We start from the raw sequence: 17,486 nt of genomic DNA, 5'->3' as shown, positions 1-17,486 counted from the left end.
GTATTGTTTCTGTCAGTGATGGCAATTTTGACATCTGAGCTCATGTTCATTATTATGAAAGAACTTCGTTATGTGGTTCTGCACAAACGTACTTGAACGCAAATCCGAAGATTATCACTTATTGAAAAAGTTAATCGTGTGTTACCGGTGCGATCAAAGGCTGCATTGAAGAATTCTTTCTACTTCCCCGAATCGCTGTCGGTCTTCAACGTGAAGATTTTTTTTTCAGTTTCTTTAATTCTGTACATCTGTGCAAACACTACGAACGAATCTTGATGAAGGGCAAAAAGCGAGCTGGTTATTTGTGACATGTTGGAAAATGTGCAGTTCGGTATACAGCCTGTCTTCCCCTCCAGCAAATTAGTGGATTTCAGCACCGACCGTGGATACTTCCTAACTAGCTATATGATACTAAATAGATGTTGTTTATTTTAGGCAGTTGTCTGTAGGATTTGATGGTTTGCACTTCCGGGACTATACAGGCAGACTATTGCAATAATCCGAGCATTTCATTTTCTTCCCGAAGTGGTATAATTGCAGACAGTGCACTTCCTTAGACTACAAATGTGAAGCGTTTGTTGTGAATAGATGATAATAATTTTTGTTGTTGTTCTCGACTGAAATACTTAAGCTTTGAGAGGTCGCTCCAATATTTACTACTAGAAGTTGAGTCTTTGTTACGTAAATAAGCGGGAATCAACGATAACACGTCTTAGTGTAGCTCGAAACTATCTGATGACTGCGTGAAGCGAATAATTTCACACCAGGAAAAAAATATTTTAACTAACATAAAATAGAAAAAGTGCTTCTGTCCGCCTGTAGACGTCTTGAAAACCTATAAGACCGTTACTTAGTCGTCTTAATTGTAAGCGGTTCGTTTCACAGTTTACAATGTCGGGTAGAAATCGCGTTAGGAATGGAGTAGTCAGTGTGAGAAATGCCGAACTGCGACGCGAACCTGAAACAATTGCTTCGCGGAGGCAATGAATGCTCTAACCGATTAAGCTATCTATGGAAGACTCTCGACCCGCAGTCGTATCTCTACGTCTGTCCAGTGGTAGGGGACAGCTGCTGACAGATTCGTGCCTGGATGTCTCAGTCTATTTCAACATTGGGTTTTAAACTCCCAGGGATTTTCACAAGAGGAAAGAATAGCTTGTAGAGTGAAAAGCAAGGAGTGACACTACCTGCGGGCGGACGGAGGTAGCCCTAAGAGAGTCCAGTCGGACACACAGGTAGCAGGGCTCGGCCGGTGCTGTGGTTGCAGTCAGTCGGACACACGCGGCAGGTGCTGGAGGAGACGGGAACGACGGCCGCACTATTCTGGGAGCGGCTTGACAGGCGTCTTTTTAGAACACACCAAGCGCGGCCCGACGTATTTTGGGGGATCACCAAGTCGTGGGCGAGGACAGCGACTCACATCTGGCCGCCTGAACTGACTGCTGCCAAGTGCCGCGGCCGCGAACCGTGTGTACCATCGGGCCGGACTGCCACAGGACATCATCTGCCCGTCTACATGAGTTTGTAGTGGCCACTTCCAAGCCTTACATTTGTAAGTCGTACTGAAAGTAACCAAACTGTGTACTCTTCGTCTACGCGCATATTTATAAACACAACTTTTTTAATTCGTGCAGTCCGTTACAGTTACAAAATTATCCTACACTGTTTGATGATAAAAAACTTGGTTGCTTTTGAACTCCGCCTTATGCAAAAAACTGTTTACGCCTTTCCATTCACCCAGAGTCATCTTCTATGTCTAAAATTTATTTCTGGAAATTACACTGCTAGCGAAAACACACATCGATTTTCGTTGCCCTTTTTTGTCGTTTTGTCAGTATGTCATTTTTCGCCCTATTGTGTAGGTGTGGTGCATACCTCTTTGTAATGGTATTTTGTACATTGTTTTCACACGTTTGTCCGCAGCTCGTGGTCGTGTGGTAGCGTTCTCGCTTCCCACACCTGGGTTCCCGGGTTCGATTCCCGGCGGGGTCAGGGATTTTCTCTGCCTCGTGATGACTGGGTGTTGTGTGAAGTCCATAGGTTAGTTAGGTTTAAGTAGTTCTAAGTTCCGGGGGACTGATGACCACAGATGTTAAGTCCTACGGTGCTCAGAGCCATTTGAACCATTTTTGAACAGAGATCCACAACAAGACGAAAAATATGAATTTCGGTCAAAACAACAAGAACAGGGCACAAAAACAATTTGTAGAACTGCATTTTCACTAGCACTGTCGTTTTCAGAAATAAATTTGGCACTCGGAAGATGACACACAGGAGTCGAAACAAATCTCTTCACACTAAAAGAAAGTTATCTTCCACGTCGCTGATGAGCCGTACCTGTGATGGATCAGGGCAGCCAGTGTATAAGTACGGAATCTTCTCAGTGAGCATTGCATGTTCAACAGCGACAATTTTCCATTACCTTAGTGTTTCTAAGAGTAAAGTATGGTATAGGAAATATTAATACCATATACTGCAAACAATATATATTATCGTAATGATCCCTTCGCTGCGTAGCGCCTTGTAACCTTTAATGAAACTTCTCGACAGCTAGCAGCTGATTAGCGACCTGGAATACCAACCTGAAGCCTTGCTTTTCTCAGCGTGTGCTATTTCCAACAGAGTTTCGACCTACAGGGTGTCGCAGATATTTAGGTTCACAATTACGCAAATCCCATACCGTCTGTATTAATTTTGTCGTTAAGAGGCCCGAACACTTGCCGGTACACTTGTTAGGTATAACTAAAATGATGGACCGTAGCGTTTGTCAAAACAAAACTATGCAGACGAACACGACGATGGCCAGAGAAGAATCGAAATTCGATTTTTTTCCTCCTTGCGAGTGTTTCGAGACCAGAGCATGTGTGTTAATCACCTGCACAGGTTTCAAGAGCTATTAGTTAGCGCCTTTTTTTCAGAACAGAGAAAAATTAAGATTTAACGTCGACTTCGAAGGAACCACTCCAGCATTCAACTGAAATGATTTAGGAAAACCACAGTGGAAGTGAATTTGGTTGGGCGGACGATCCTTTTAACTGTTGTCCTTGTAGGACAGATGCCCATAACTATAAGCATCTATCTCTGGCGTCAGTCTGTTGTAGAACTGTTTAGCATGTTTTATGCTCACGTATTATGACATTTTTTTGGAGAACATCATCTCCCCTCTAATAATCAACATGGATTCCGCAAATACAGATTTTGTGAAACTCAGCAAGCTCTGCCGTCCATGAGATACAGAAAGTCATAGATATCGGAGATTATCCAGTATCGGAACAGATTTCTGAGTGGATTCAGTACCTTGATGTACGACAGTTTCGGTCATACGTTTCCTTCCTCAGTTTATTTTTCTCTTGTACGCAGAAAAACATTCGAGATTGTAGAGTGTTCCAGGAGAAAAATAAACAGCAGATGGAAACTCAACTGAGCCTCGCGGTCATAGGAGACAAGGCCTGTTTGAGCGGTAGCTAGCGAGATATTCCGCCTACGTCCGTCAGCGTACAAGGTCACGTTTGCTGCCGAAGGGGCGGCCATAACTTCGACACTCTGTAGCGTCGTTGGATGACGTTTACAAACACTAGGTCGTATCCTCCTCGATTTGTACTTCAAGAGACCCCTTTATAACCTCTCAAAGTTTGTCGCAACACTTGTGTATGTGTCGCTAAATTATCACAACGAGAGTATCCGAGAAATTAGAGCTAATGCGGAGTTTTACCGAATGTAGTCCTCCCCACAGGCCATTCTGAATAGAATGGGAAAGGAGGGAACAGGTAGTGATACCTGAAGTACCCTCCGTCACATACCGTGTTAGATGCAGAGTTTGAATCCAGCGTCTTATCACAGCGCCGCTTCTAGTATGTCTTAGTAACCGCGTGAATAGTTAAAAATTATGTTTTGTTGTGGTTCTTGTTGTGTTAATTTGTAATGTTGATAGTGTTGACCTTTGTTTTTCTGACGGTTTGTTTGATTAGCAACAAGACATGTCGTTAAAGGAATACCGCTGGGGAAATCGTTGAGCTATAGTGTATAAAGCGCGCCCTTGTGTAGTGGACGAAAAATAAAAATTGGGCTAGTGTGAGTAGGACTCGCGCACCTTGCGAATTGAGAATGCCAAAGATTGCCTGTGACCAATATCGATACTGGAAAGATATTGGTCCCGGGAATTCCAAGACCGTTTCAAAATCTCTACAGCAGTTCCTGGATACAAAAAGAAGCGAGCCGGAAGTTTCATTTTATATATGTAGAGACAGAGAGAGAAGATTTATACAGCATTTTTATTTACTTCCTAAAACATAACTACAACTTACTTTTGGATGCTGTAATCTTCGTCCATTATGGTTGTGACAGATGATGAATGCAATGTATGTTCAAATGGAAAAAGATATTTTTTATGTGGTCTAATTACAGCTTAACAAGTTTCAGATTTGTTACTTTACTTACACCGTGAAGCCTTGCGAATGCCGAATTTCGTGTTTGTAGGTCAATGGGAAGGACGCTAGAGGTTTTGGGGAGTGCGTTTGCGTGTGTCAAAATATGTAACATAAATAACTGAATGTTTTGATTCTGTTGATTTAGAAGCTTAAATTTCTTACACCGACAAACGACCATAGACTTCAGCGTGTGACATGAATTTGAACTTGGAGCATCTACCCGTTCCTGAGAAAAAGGGTTCTTAATACACGGTCAGACATACAGAGACAGACAGACAACAAAGCGATCCTGTAAGGATTCCGTTTTTTCTTATTGAGGCACGGAACCCTAAAAAAGGAGGATCTAATTAAAGGGAGGCAAGAAACTGCACAGAAGTGTTGAAAGTGAAAACAAGTAACAAACTTACTACAGCCAACTCATTGCCTTCAGTCAAAACTGTGCTCTCAGGTGTACCGTGGCGTGCTTTTTCTGTGCCACGTTTGTTCACGTTAACCGGTGCAGGTATACCAGACAGGTAAACCGGAATGTGTGTGGGGGGGCCTGTTAGGAAACTATTTTCAATTGCTACGTAAAACAGTGCACCGAAGGGTCAGTTTCGAGGCAATAATACTATTTTGGGCCTTGTCTGATTGAAATAGTTCGTCATTACCTTCCTGAAAGTACTGAGGTAGGTGACGTCACTCATGACAGAAGTATAAAACGTCACACATGTCTCCGCTATTGCATGTAGTTGTGCCCAGTTGCGCGGGACAGCAGGGGTCTACAGGCAGCGAGACTGGAGCGTGGAGGGAGGCAAGGTGCGGTTTGCCGCGCTCGCTCGCCCGCCGCGCCGTCCGGGCTCGGCTAGGTAGCGGCGCGCGACTATTTTTGCAGCGCAGCGCAGCGCAGCGCCTCGCCGCCCACGCGCGCCCCGGCGGCGCGTATTGATCGGTCGGTGGCCGGCCTGGCCTGGCCCGGCGACGCCGTGGCCCCGCCCCCGGCCCCCACCTGCACCCCAACCACCGCTTCCACCCCCCACTGGCTACACGCCGGCCGCCGCTCTCGCCAGCGCTGTTCAATTAACGCTTATACGTCTTCTGCCACTCGTTGCACTGTACGCACTACACGGCACAACTACGGCACTGTTACACCGTAGTTCACTTCCCTCTGGCGTGCCACAGGGGAGTGTTATGGGGCCATTGCTTTCCACAATATATATAAATGGCCTAGTAGATGGTGTCGGAAGTTCCATGCTGCTTTTCGCGGATGATGCTATAGTATACAGAGAAGTTGCAGCATTAGAAAATTGCAGCGAAATGCAGGAAGATCTGCAGCGGATAGGCACTTGATGCAGGGAGTGGCAACTGACCCTTAACATAGGCAAATGGAATGTATTGCGAATACATAGAAAGAAGGATCCTTTGTTGTATGATTATATGATAGCGGAACAAACACTGGTAGCAGTTACTTCTGTAAAATATATGGAAGTATGTGTACGGAACGATTTGAAGCGGAATGATCATATAAAATTAATTCTTGGTAAGGCGGGTGCCAGGTTGAGATTCATTCGGAGAGTCCTTAGAAAATGTAGTCCATCAACAAAGGAGGTGGCTTACAAAAGACTCGTTCGACCTATACTTGAGTATTGCTCATCAGTGTGGGATCCGTATCAGGTCGGGTTGACAGAGGAGATAGAGAAGGTCCAAAGAAGAGCGGCGCGTTTCGTTACAGGGTTATTTGGTAAGCGTGATAGCGTTACGGAGATGCTTAGCAAACTCAAGTGGCAGACTCTGCAAGAGAGGCGCTCTGCATCGCGGTGTAGCTTGCTCGCCAGGTTTCGAGAGGGTGCGTTTCTGGATGGGGTATCGAATATATTGCTTCCCCCTACTTATACCTCCCGAGGAGATCACGAATGTAAAATTAGAGAGATTAGAGCGCGCACGGAGGCTTTCAGACAGACGTTCTTCCCGCGAACCATACGCGACTGGAACAGAAAAGGGAGGTAATGACAGTGGCACGTAAAGTGCCCTCCGCTACACACCGTTGTGTGGATTGGAGAGTATAAATGTAGACGTAGATGTAGAAGCGAGGTTTACCGACTATCTTTCACGTGTGTTGCAGGCAATTTGTCCTTAGGTTACGCTGTAGGAAACCAATGGTTCCACTCACACATATAGTCGTGTCTGTAAACTCAAGACGGAGCAGCTCTTTCGGTGGGGGAAGTGGCCTTTCCCGGAAGAACGCTGCCACCGGCCTACAGGGGCACCCAAAATGTGTTGGGCATTACCTGTCTAGCGGTGTAGATCGGCGTGCAGTGATAAACGTTGATTCTGTTCGTGGGATCTTAGTTGCCAGTGGCAGCCAGTTAAATTTGTGTACTTACTGATATACTTCGATGTCCGGAAGTGAGGGATAATCGTCTATCATTGCAATAAAATTTGCAGAATACGAGGAAGAGGAGGTATTTGCACCAGCGTTCGATCGTCTCTAATGTTATTACAGCATGTATTAAAGAGGCGACCCAAAAAGAACTGTTGGCTAATATTACCAGTCCCAATCAAAGGGCTGCAATTTATACAAACGTCAGCCTCGTCCAATTGGACGCATAAGGAACGAACGCGGAAATGAGCCGCATGGTTTAGTGAAATCGCCACGAAGGAAAACTAATAATCTTATGAGGAAACCGATCGTTGTAGACAGTTTCAAAATCGCATAACACCTTTGATGCTTTTGGAACACAAAGTCCCCATCTCGGTCACTATTAAACTGATTAGACATATTGCTTTAAATATAGGCGCAATAGCTATTCTGAACACTGCTGAAATTTTCTTCGAAACATGTACATCGATTCTGGGCTTCTAAGCAAAAAGCTTGACATACGAGGTGCGTTCACATATTAATTTTTATTTTTTGGTAAGAACTTTATTTTTTAATCTACAGCAATGTTATCCTATTCAAAATATTCCCCATTACATACTATGCACTTGTGCCAGTGCTTTTTCCAATTCCCGAAATTCCTTAGGAACTGTTTCTTCGGGATAGTTTATAGGTCTCTTAACTGTGCGTTTTTAATCTCATCCATGCTTGTAAAACTGCTGTCCTTTAAGGCCTGCTTTTAAATGTTTATACCACTTGTATGCCCTTGGTTCACTCATAACAGCCTCACCAAAAGCAATATTTAACATTTCTAAAAATTTCATACCCTTTATTCCATTCCTATAACAAAATTTAATAAAGATTCTCTAATCTGTTTTTATACAAAACAAGAAATCCTTGATGCTACGAAAACACACGTAACCTTTTTGACAGCTGAGAACAGAGTCGACACCCAATATGCATAACATTGTACACATACTTTTGAGACATGTTTACGAAGACAGTGGCAAAGAAGTAGTGCAAATCCGACTAATACAACACACTAAATTATAAACTTTTGCTTACTTTTTAAACACTCTTCGTGTTGCAAGTCCTTCAAAGAAAACTTCTACCTTTTAGTAGAAACACAAAGTAAGAACAAGCCTTAAATTCTACAGATTGATTGCATTATATGAGGTTCGTTTTACCCATAACAATAGAGGAACATACAATACATTCACATGAACAGACTTCCGTTCTTATCTTAATATTATTTACTCTATAATGTTGTGTGTCGGAAGAAAATATCGTTTTTCGTATTCCTTATGGTCTTAATGCATTTGTCTAAAAATGAACGTAGCCGAGACGTATCTGTATACGGCGTCGCCACAGATTTAAAGCGCGCGCGGCGCAGGGCTGGTACTACGTTCTGAAACAGCCTGTAGAAGCGACTTGTGACGTAGCTGGGTTGGCAGAGTGGGGACTCGCTCGCTCTTCAGTTTACCGACAGACTATAGTCACCAAAGTCATGGGATAGCGATATACACATATACAGCTGGCGGTAATATCGCGTACGCAAGGTATAGAAGGGCAGAGCATAGGCGGAGTTGTCATTTGTACTCAGGGTCATTCACGTGATTTCCTACTTGATTATGGGCGCACGACGGAAATGTACAGACTTTGGACACGGAGTAGTAGTTAGCTGCGTGGGATATTCCATTTCGGAAATCGTTAGGGAATTCAATATGCCGAGTTCCAAAGTGTCAAGAGTGTGCAGAAGTACCTAATTTCAAGCATGTGGCACCACGAACTACACAGTCGCCAATGGCCTTCACTTAACGACCGAGAGCGGTGGCGTTTGAATAGAGTTGCCCGTGCTAATAGACAAGCAACCTTGCATGAAATAACCGCAGAAATCAATGTGGGACGTACGACGACGGGCAGTGCGGCGAAATTTGCCGTTAGTGGGCTATGGCGGCAGACGACCGCATTTCTAAGCTCGTGACCATATCTTTTGGACCCTATACGACTGGAAAACCGTGCCGTGGTCGGATGAGACCCGATTTCATTTGGTAAAAGCTGATGGTAGTATTCGAGTGTGGCGCAGACCCCCGAAGCCATAGACCCAAACTGTCAACAAGGCACTGTGGAAGCTGGTGTTGGCTGCATAATGATGTGGACTGCCTTTGCATAGAATGGACTGGATCCTCGGGTCCATGTGAACCGATCATTGACAGGAAATGGTTATGTTCCGCTACTTAGAACCATTTACAACCATTTATGGACTTCAAGTTCCCAAACAACGATGGAATTTTTACTAATTACAGTGCATCGTGTCACTGGGTCACAGATGTTCGCGATTGGTCTGAAGAACGTACTGGACAATTCACGCAAATGATTTTGCCACCCAGATGGCCGGACATGAATCCCATCGACGTTTATGGGACATAATCGAGAGGGTACTTGGTGCACAAAATCCTGCACTGGCAACACTTTCGCAATTGTGGACGGCTGCAGAGGCAGTATAGCGCAATATTACTGTACGGGACTTCCAGCGACTTGTTGAGTCTGTGCCACGTCGAGTGCCACATGCAAACTCCTCAAACCATGGTATGGTGCATATCGGAGGGTTCCCCGTACACTTACCAAGTCGTGGGAATGTTGATTGCAGTTTTCACTCGCTGCTCCAAATTGTTCGAGATAACTTCTGTGGGGTTAAGATCAAGGGGTTCAGCGCTCCAGTCGAGGCTGTCTTCTTTAAAGATAGGACTGCCCGCAGCAAACTCGTCAACTAGACGTAAAAGAAGGGGCCGCACTTGGTCAACAGAATGCTGAAAAATATTTACCGGTTCAAGCTAACGTATCATAGACAAGTGGGCTCAAGTCACGGCAGGAAAAATAGCCGCAAAACATCACAGAACCGCCTCTGGCCTGAACTGTACACTTCCCACACTGAGAGTTAATTGTCTCATTGGGCCATAGGTGCACTTGACGCCCCTCAGCATTTCAGAACAGGGAAAATTGCAACTCTTCGGACCACACTACACACCTACAGTCATTTACTGTCGTGCAGATTTGTGCCAATGTGAGCAGTGACCTGTAAGATGTTTATTACAGACAAACAAAGATAGAAATTCATTGTTCATGTCACTGAATAGAGGAAGGTTCAAAGTTTCATGTTCGCAGAGACGCTGTACCATACATTCGACACGAGCACCATGCTTTGCTCGAGAAACATCGAAACGATAGTCCATTTCATTCCTCACTCGAATCAACAGGTTCCTGTGTACTAAATCGACGGCTCCAACAGTTCGATTTCTCAGCTGTTGAGGAGCAGCTGCCATAAGTGGGACTAAGAGTGCCTTGTATATACCCCCACATAAAAGAACCGCAAGGCGCGAGGCCTGGTGACCTGGGAGGCCAAAAAATAATGAACAAGATCTTGTTGTCCACTTCTTCCAAGCCAAAGCTGTGGGATGGTGGTGTTAAGATAACGCCACACCTCAAGGTGAAAGAGTCGGGATGACGTCGCACATAAAAATGAAATCACTGGAATTTTCGTGAAATCCAGGAAACAATGAGTTTCGCAGCATATCGAGGTATGACAATCCTGTCACAGTTTCCGCTACAAAAAAGAAAGGTCCATGAACTTTGTGAACAAAAAAGGCACAAAACACATTCAGTTTCGGTGAGTCTCTTTCGAGTTCGAAGATGACGCCAGGATTTTGTGACCCCCAAATTCTTACACTGCATGTTGTACTTGAACAAAGACTTCTTTCCAAGTATTCCCTAGGAAACGTGTTGAATTGGACGTGCATCATTCACTGACAGTGCCTGCCCGATTTGAAATCGGCTTCCATTGACAAGGCGGGACTCCCGTCTCAGGGCCCTGTTCGCTAGGTACTTCTTACGCCTATTGTTCTTGTGGTGTGTTACATGGCTGTGAGTGGTACGCCATTACATGCAGGCACGTGAGACCAACAAATGGGAATCTTAAATCACGGTGTGCTCATGCGCAAATACAAACACAACAGCCACTTCTCTGCCTGCCTGACACGTCAATCTACCTTCAAAATGTTCAAATGAGTGTGAAATCTTATGGGACTTAACTGCTGAGGTCATCAGTTCCTAAGCTTACACACTACTTAACCTAAATTATCTTAAGGACAAAGACACACACCCATGCCCAAGGGAGGACTCAAACCTCCGCCGGGACCAGCCGCACAGCATTCTACCTTACCACTATCATTGCATATAAGCGATTGCCAAATACCATTTCGCTGACATGGCTTAGGTCAGCAGTGGATAGTTACTTGAGCATCTGATACGAGTTCTACATCATCGGCAGCGCTCCAAAGCGACTGGTAGCCCCTTAAGGCAGTTTTTCACAGCATTCTTCGCTTTGGCTTCAAAAACGTTTCATGTCCAGGAAACGTATCTACTTTGTGGTCGGTATCTTCCACAGCTTAATTCTTCGATTGACTCTTCAAGTCGTATATGACAAGTAGTGGATTTTCGAGTCGAGTTTCGACCTGTACTTTCTTAAAGTATTGGATCGGCATTTCACTCTGTCTCATTTTTCGTTCTTTACTATATAACCGTAAATTACCTTCAGTTGACATTAGCTTTCTACATGATTCACCTCCCGAGCTTTCTATTATCGAAAACTACCGCACACTCAACGAGAATGTGTATTGTCGAATTCATTTTAAACAATTACATCAGGCACATAAACAACGTAGTTTGATTGTTACCCACACTACTTCGACAAAAGATACTGAGGAAACCATCCGACCTTCGGTGAAAGCCAGATATCAAGCTACACAATGAGGATGCGTTATATGTCGTAGCTTCCTGGATTACTTTCCTCTTTTGTCCGATGAACCATTCACATTTTTGTGTAATACGTATAATGACTCATGAATAATAATAATGGTTCTAGTGAAACAACCTATAAATCATAACTTATCTGACCTTCTCATGTTCAATCATTCCTTGCAGGTTCCTATAAATGTTTCACAATTGTGACTGATTCTACAGTGTGTTTAATAAAGGTGTAACTAAACTGTATTGGATATTTTGCATATTGCATTAAATTTGCTTATGTGGTAGTCCACTAGCCGTATTTTCTTCAGATGTTCATCACTTGTACGTCGTGCATTTCAGAACAATTTATCCACTTGAAGTTACACCAGGTCCAATTCTAAACGATTGCTATAAGAGAATGATAGACTTGAAATGTGCGTAAAAAATCACAGTACACTAAAATCATTCGTTCATTTTTAAATGTTTAGCTTGGTGTCATTTGTTTCATGAAGTTTCATGGCATCGGACTGACCCGCAATATTTCATAAACGTATCAATATATACCGGTAGAGACAGCGTAATACGAGTAGATACTGGGGGAACTCTTTGTTAAATGCGTTATGTACTGATTTCGGGTGCCCTTCAAACGGAGAAGTATTGAGATTTTTCTGACTGACAAGAAGTCTCTCTCTCTCTCTCTCTCTCTCTCTCTCTCTCTCTCTCTCTGTGTGTGTGTGTGTGTGTGTGTGTGTGTGTGTGTGTGTGTGTGTGCGTGCTTCAAGGGAACTCCGAAGTTTCTGATATAGCGCAGTTTCACTTGTTTTGTCACGTAAACGTAAGATAACAGGGTGGAACCCTAGCTGTACCAACTGTCGAACAGTCATGATCTTCACATTTAGTACATACCCCACCTTTCTTTGTGAGGCGATTCACGTCAGAATTGACTAATTCTGGTTTCGTTAAACATGCACATGATTTCAGAGTTCGTCTCGATTACCGTACGGGGAAATAAAATTTCACAGTAAAAAAATATTAGAGGTGTTTTAAGCAAATACAATTTCTGCACATATATCTGTGTATCTAATGCGAAGTGCCACGACCGCCGGTGGTATGACAAAAACTTTGTACTGGGGATTATAACCCGGGCGTCACCTCTTAATGGCCGTATCTGGCCGGCAGATGGTCGTTTATCATCCCACCACACTATGTTATTCTTACCGCGGGGAGAACGCTGCCAATTACCCCGACGAATCCGGCGCGGATTTTCGCCGGAAAAGCCCTCCGGGTGGTAATTTGTGGCGGCGTCGGCGGCGCTGCGGGGAAGCCCCGAGTTATTTAATAACGCCACCGCGCGCCCGGCACCGGCCCTTCATTAACCGCGGCGCGGTGTGCGTGCAACCCTTCAGAAACGCGTTCCGCGCGCTTTTACGGCTGAGTAGGAGCCAAGTCGCAAAAAAATTTAAAAAAATAAGGGGGAACAAAACCCACTCGGTGGCGTACCCGTTTTAATGCGGCCATAAAACGCCGTCCACGTAAAGGGGGAGGGGGGGAGGGACAAAGGCCCTAGCAGAACTTACGCCGTCGCGAAGGAGCCGTGCGCCGGGGCCCGGTCCACCTTGAGAATAGCGGCGTCAGCTCCGTCATAATGGCGCCCTTTGGGAACTTTTTATGCACCGCGGGCCAGTTTTACCTGCGACGCGGCGTATAGGAGCGGCAGTGGCCTTCTGCGCCCGAACTGTTGGATTGATGGCCGAACTCAAGTACGTGCGTGAGCAAGAAGCGATATTTTTTTCACGCCAGTCCTTCGCTTAAATGGTTTCATTTAAGCCGTGTTAAAACAAGGTGAGCTTGCTTACTGCCCCTGTGAGCTGTAAGGATTCTTATTATAGTGACACACGTTTTTAATCTGGCAGGAAGTTTCATATCAGCGCACACTCCGCTGCGAAGTGAAAATTTCACTCTGGAAACGTCCCCCAGGCTGTGGCTATGCCATGTCTCCGCAATATACTTTCTTTCAGGAGTGCTAGTTCTGCAACGTTCGCAGGAGAGCTTCTGTAAAGTTTGGAAGGTAAGAGTCGAGGTATTGGCAGAAGTGAAGCTGTGAGTCGTGCTTGGGTAGCTCAGTTGGTAGAACACTTGCGCGCGAAGGGCAAAGGTTCCGGCACACAGTTTTAATCTGACAGGCAGTTTCATATCAGCGCACACTCCGCTGCAGAGTGAAAATCTCATTCTGAGTCTGTTAACATTCACAAACTTACAAGACTCGATGACATGTTACGACATAGAATTAGACTACAATAACGATGCCGTAGTATGTCTGTGTCACGTTTAATGGTAATTCCATAAACGGCTGTTATCGGTGACACGAGTAACGTAATACGTAGCTTTGTGTTATTTACAGGCCAATTAAAGTCAGTCAACGTGGAGCAGACATGACGACTTATAAGATATGTGTAAATGAAAGATTAGCTAGTCGACAACACATTTGCCATGCTACGTGTTTTTATTTACTGTAATTATAAGTGAACCATGTGCATTTCACAAAACAAAAAAACTTAGTGTCCTGTGACTAGAATATGAGCGAAACACTGTTGGAATGGGTAATTTCATACAAATAACTGGGTATAATTATTTGTAAAGGTATTGACTGGAATGATCACATAGGCTCAGTTGTAGATAAAGCAGGTTGCAGACTTCGGTTCATTCGTAGAATACCTGGGAAATGTAGTCAGTCTAGGAAGGTGACTACTTGCGAAGCACTCGTGCGACCCATCCTAGAATATTCCTCACGTGTGTGTTACCCGTACCAAATACGACTAACAGGGGACATTCTGCCGATACAAACAAAGCAGCACGAAAGGTCACAGGTTTGCTCGACCCACGTGAATGTGCCAGGAAGATGCTGCAAGACTGGCAGACTGTTGAAGGTAGACGTAAATTATCCCGAGAAAGTCTACTTGCAAAGTTTCAAGAAGCAGCTATAAATGCTGGCTCTAGGAATGTACTACAACCATCTACCTATCGCTCCGGGAGATGTCACGAGAGTAAAATTAAACTAAGTACAGTGCGCACAGGTGCTTTTAAACAATCATTCTTCCCGCGCTCCCCACGGGATGGAATGGGAAGAACCCTAACAACTGGTAAAATGAGAAGCATCGTCTGTCGTGAAGTTTATAGCGGTTTGCAGAGAATGGATGTAGAGGCGTATGCACTTCACAACGGGAATGTACACAGCTAAGAGTGTATGGTGCAGCACATTTCCGCAAATGCCTAAGACTCTGTTGGTTATGAGGCCCGTCTATTCATTGAGCAACCAAAAGATATCCTCATGAACAATCAGATCTCAGAAGCCAGGGTATTTAGATTTGTTAGTCTTCTACTCTAACGTGCTATAAGCACACATTTTTATTTATGGATTCTTCTGTTACTACTTGGTAAACTAATTACATATTTAAGTTTGAATAATAAGTGCACTGTTTTTGTCCTACTGATTTTTCGTTAATCTCGGACTAGTTTTTGGCTTGTTAGGCCATCTTCAGGAAACAACTGACTGATGTCTGAAAGGGACGCTAGTTCTTATGCAACCAAACATTATACATAAAGATACAATACACTTGCGGATTGTGTTGTGTATGGAACTTATTTCTTAACATTAAAATTAAAATTTTCGTAATAGACGATGTTAAGCACAATAAATAATTCAGCTACACAATATTACAGGTCAAATTGTTATAATGCTAAATGTCTTAAGGTCTTTATATTGGTTGAGAAATTGTTAAACTAAGCACTCTTTATGTTTCTAGAATGAAATTTTCACTCTACAGCGGAGTGTGCGCTGATACGAAACTTCCTGGCAGATTAAAACTGTGTGCCGGACCGAGACTGGAACTCGGGACCTTTGCCTTTCGCGGGCAAGTGCTCTACCGACTGAGCTACCCAAGCACGACTCACGCCCCGTCCTCACAGCTTTAATTCCGCCAGTACCTCGACTCTTACCTTCCAAACTTCACAGAAGTTCTCCTGCAAGGTTCGCAGGAGAGCTTCTGTGAAGTTTGGAAGGTAAGAGTCGAGGTACTGGCGGAATTAAAGCTGTGAGGACGGGGCGTGAGTCGTGCTTGGGTAGCTCAGTCGGTAGAGCACTTGCCCGCGAAAGGCAAAGGTCCCGAGTTCGAGTCTCGGTCCGGCACACAGTTTTAATCTGCCAGGAAGTTTCACTCTTTATGTTGTTGAACATTATAAACTTAACTTTAGGCAATGGACAGTATTACACACGATAATTAAAGTACACAATCTTACAGTATTACAGCTTATATGGTTATGATCCCATGACAGATAACCATTATCTCATGGAGGGTACAAAAAACCGATGCAGGCTCGTCTCTCCTGCTTAAGATGTTCATGGCGGCAACACACCAAATAAATTTGCACAAGCACGAAAGGAGGTTCAGCACAGCGAACATCGTTTTTGCTACCCTCCGTGAGATGTATAACAGTTATTTCCCCGCCTCGCGGAGTGGCCGCGCGGTTAGAGGCGCTATGTCACTGACTGCGCGGCCACTCCCGTCGGAGGTTCGAGTCCTCCCTCGGGCATGGGTGTGTGTGTGTTGTTCTTAGCATAAGTTAGTTTGAGTAGTGTGTAATTCTAGGGACCGATGACCTCAGCAGTTTGGTCCCTTAGAAATTCATACACATTTTTAGTTATTTCCCGATATCCACATGATCATCTGGTATCACAGAGGAGGAGATAAAATTAGGCCTATAAATATAGCTTAATGCGTCATCATTATTACATGAATATATAGTGACAGCTGAGTTGCCGTCCCATTATTTGGCGCAAGATGGATGTAGGAAGATAAGACTTTATACGTCTTTTGTGTGTGCAGCGTTAGTGCGCTGATGGAGGAAATTCCGAGTTATTATTGTGTGTGTGTTTTTGTCGTGTTTCAGGCGGGTGATTGAGAAGATCGACCAGTCCGAGTTCGAGGGCTTCGAGTACGTGAACCCGCTGCTGATGTCGCTGGAGGACTGCGTGTGACGACGCGGGCGAGGAGTCCCGGCCCCCGGCGCGGGGGCGGCAGCGCGGCCGCGGGCGGCGGCGGGCCCGCTGCTTCTGTGCCTGCCGCTGCCGCTGCCGCTCTAGCGGCGTCAGCGTCGCTGCGCGCCGCGTTATCTGGATCCCTGGCCCTCTTGTCCCCGTCTCGCCCGCCCCCACCCCCACCACTACACACTCTCACTGTCCCGTGTGCGCCGGAGGACTGCTCGACACTCGCACCCTAAAACTACTTTGCCGCCCGCGTGTTCTCTCTGCTTCTACGGCTCACGCATTCAGGCCTAATTTTTTCCTGCACAGTCACTCAGAAACAAACAAAAAAATCAATGGAGGCTAGCTCTGTCATAATGCTATTGTTATACTGTAAAAAAAAGGAAGTGTGAAGCAAGAAAGGATGTTCTCGAAGAGAAGTGTATTTAAAAAGAGAGAGAAAGAGAGCGTTACGTATCAAGTAATTTAGATGTAAGAGTTATAAATTCTTCAACGACGGAGAAGCAGGTCTGTAGATTAAGATTTAAGTCGTAGATGGTTACTTAGATCATCGGACTCCAAGTATTGGAGGCTATGAAAAAAATGAAAACGTGACACTAAAGTGTGGCGCTTCATAGCGCACTGTATAAAAAGTTATATATACATATAAATATACATACCATTGTTGTATTTGATATCGTTTATTTTTGTGGAGTAAAACTCAGTATTTCCGAAGAGTCACTTGAAAGTATTAACGATGTTTTGGTGCAAAGTGGTCTTTCTCCTCCACTAATTAACGCAAGAGTCGAGACGGAAACTTCTTGTGTTCCGAACGCCGCGCGGTGCTCTTTCCGTGTGCTAGCGTTACGTTTTTGTGTGCTCTTTGTACAACAGTTTG

At 44.6% G+C, this 17,486-nt stretch overlaps 1 protein-coding gene across 6 annotated transcripts in view; it reads left to right on the top strand.

The window, feature by feature from the left end:
• Positions 1–17,041, top strand: part of LOC126458070 (atypical protein kinase C) — a 762,657-nt gene extending 745,616 nt beyond the window's left edge. For all 6 annotated transcript variants that reach the window (XM_050094877.1, XM_050094878.1, XM_050094879.1 and 3 more), the window contains one exon: positions 16,516–17,041. In XM_050094877.1, the coding sequence (XP_049950834.1) occupies positions 16,516–16,603 (88 nt within the window). In that variant the 3' untranslated portion in view covers positions 16,604–17,041. The remainder of the gene's footprint in view (positions 1–16,515) is intronic.
• Positions 17,042–17,486: the final 445 nt, after the last annotated feature.

This window comes from Schistocerca serialis, chromosome 2, assembly GCF_023864345.2.
Source record: "Schistocerca serialis cubense isolate TAMUIC-IGC-003099 chromosome 2, iqSchSeri2.2, whole genome shotgun sequence".
In the NCBI taxonomy this organism is placed as follows: Eukaryota; Metazoa; Arthropoda; class Insecta; order Orthoptera; family Acrididae; genus Schistocerca; species Schistocerca serialis.
This window is presented reverse-complemented; position numbering and strand designations above follow the sequence as displayed.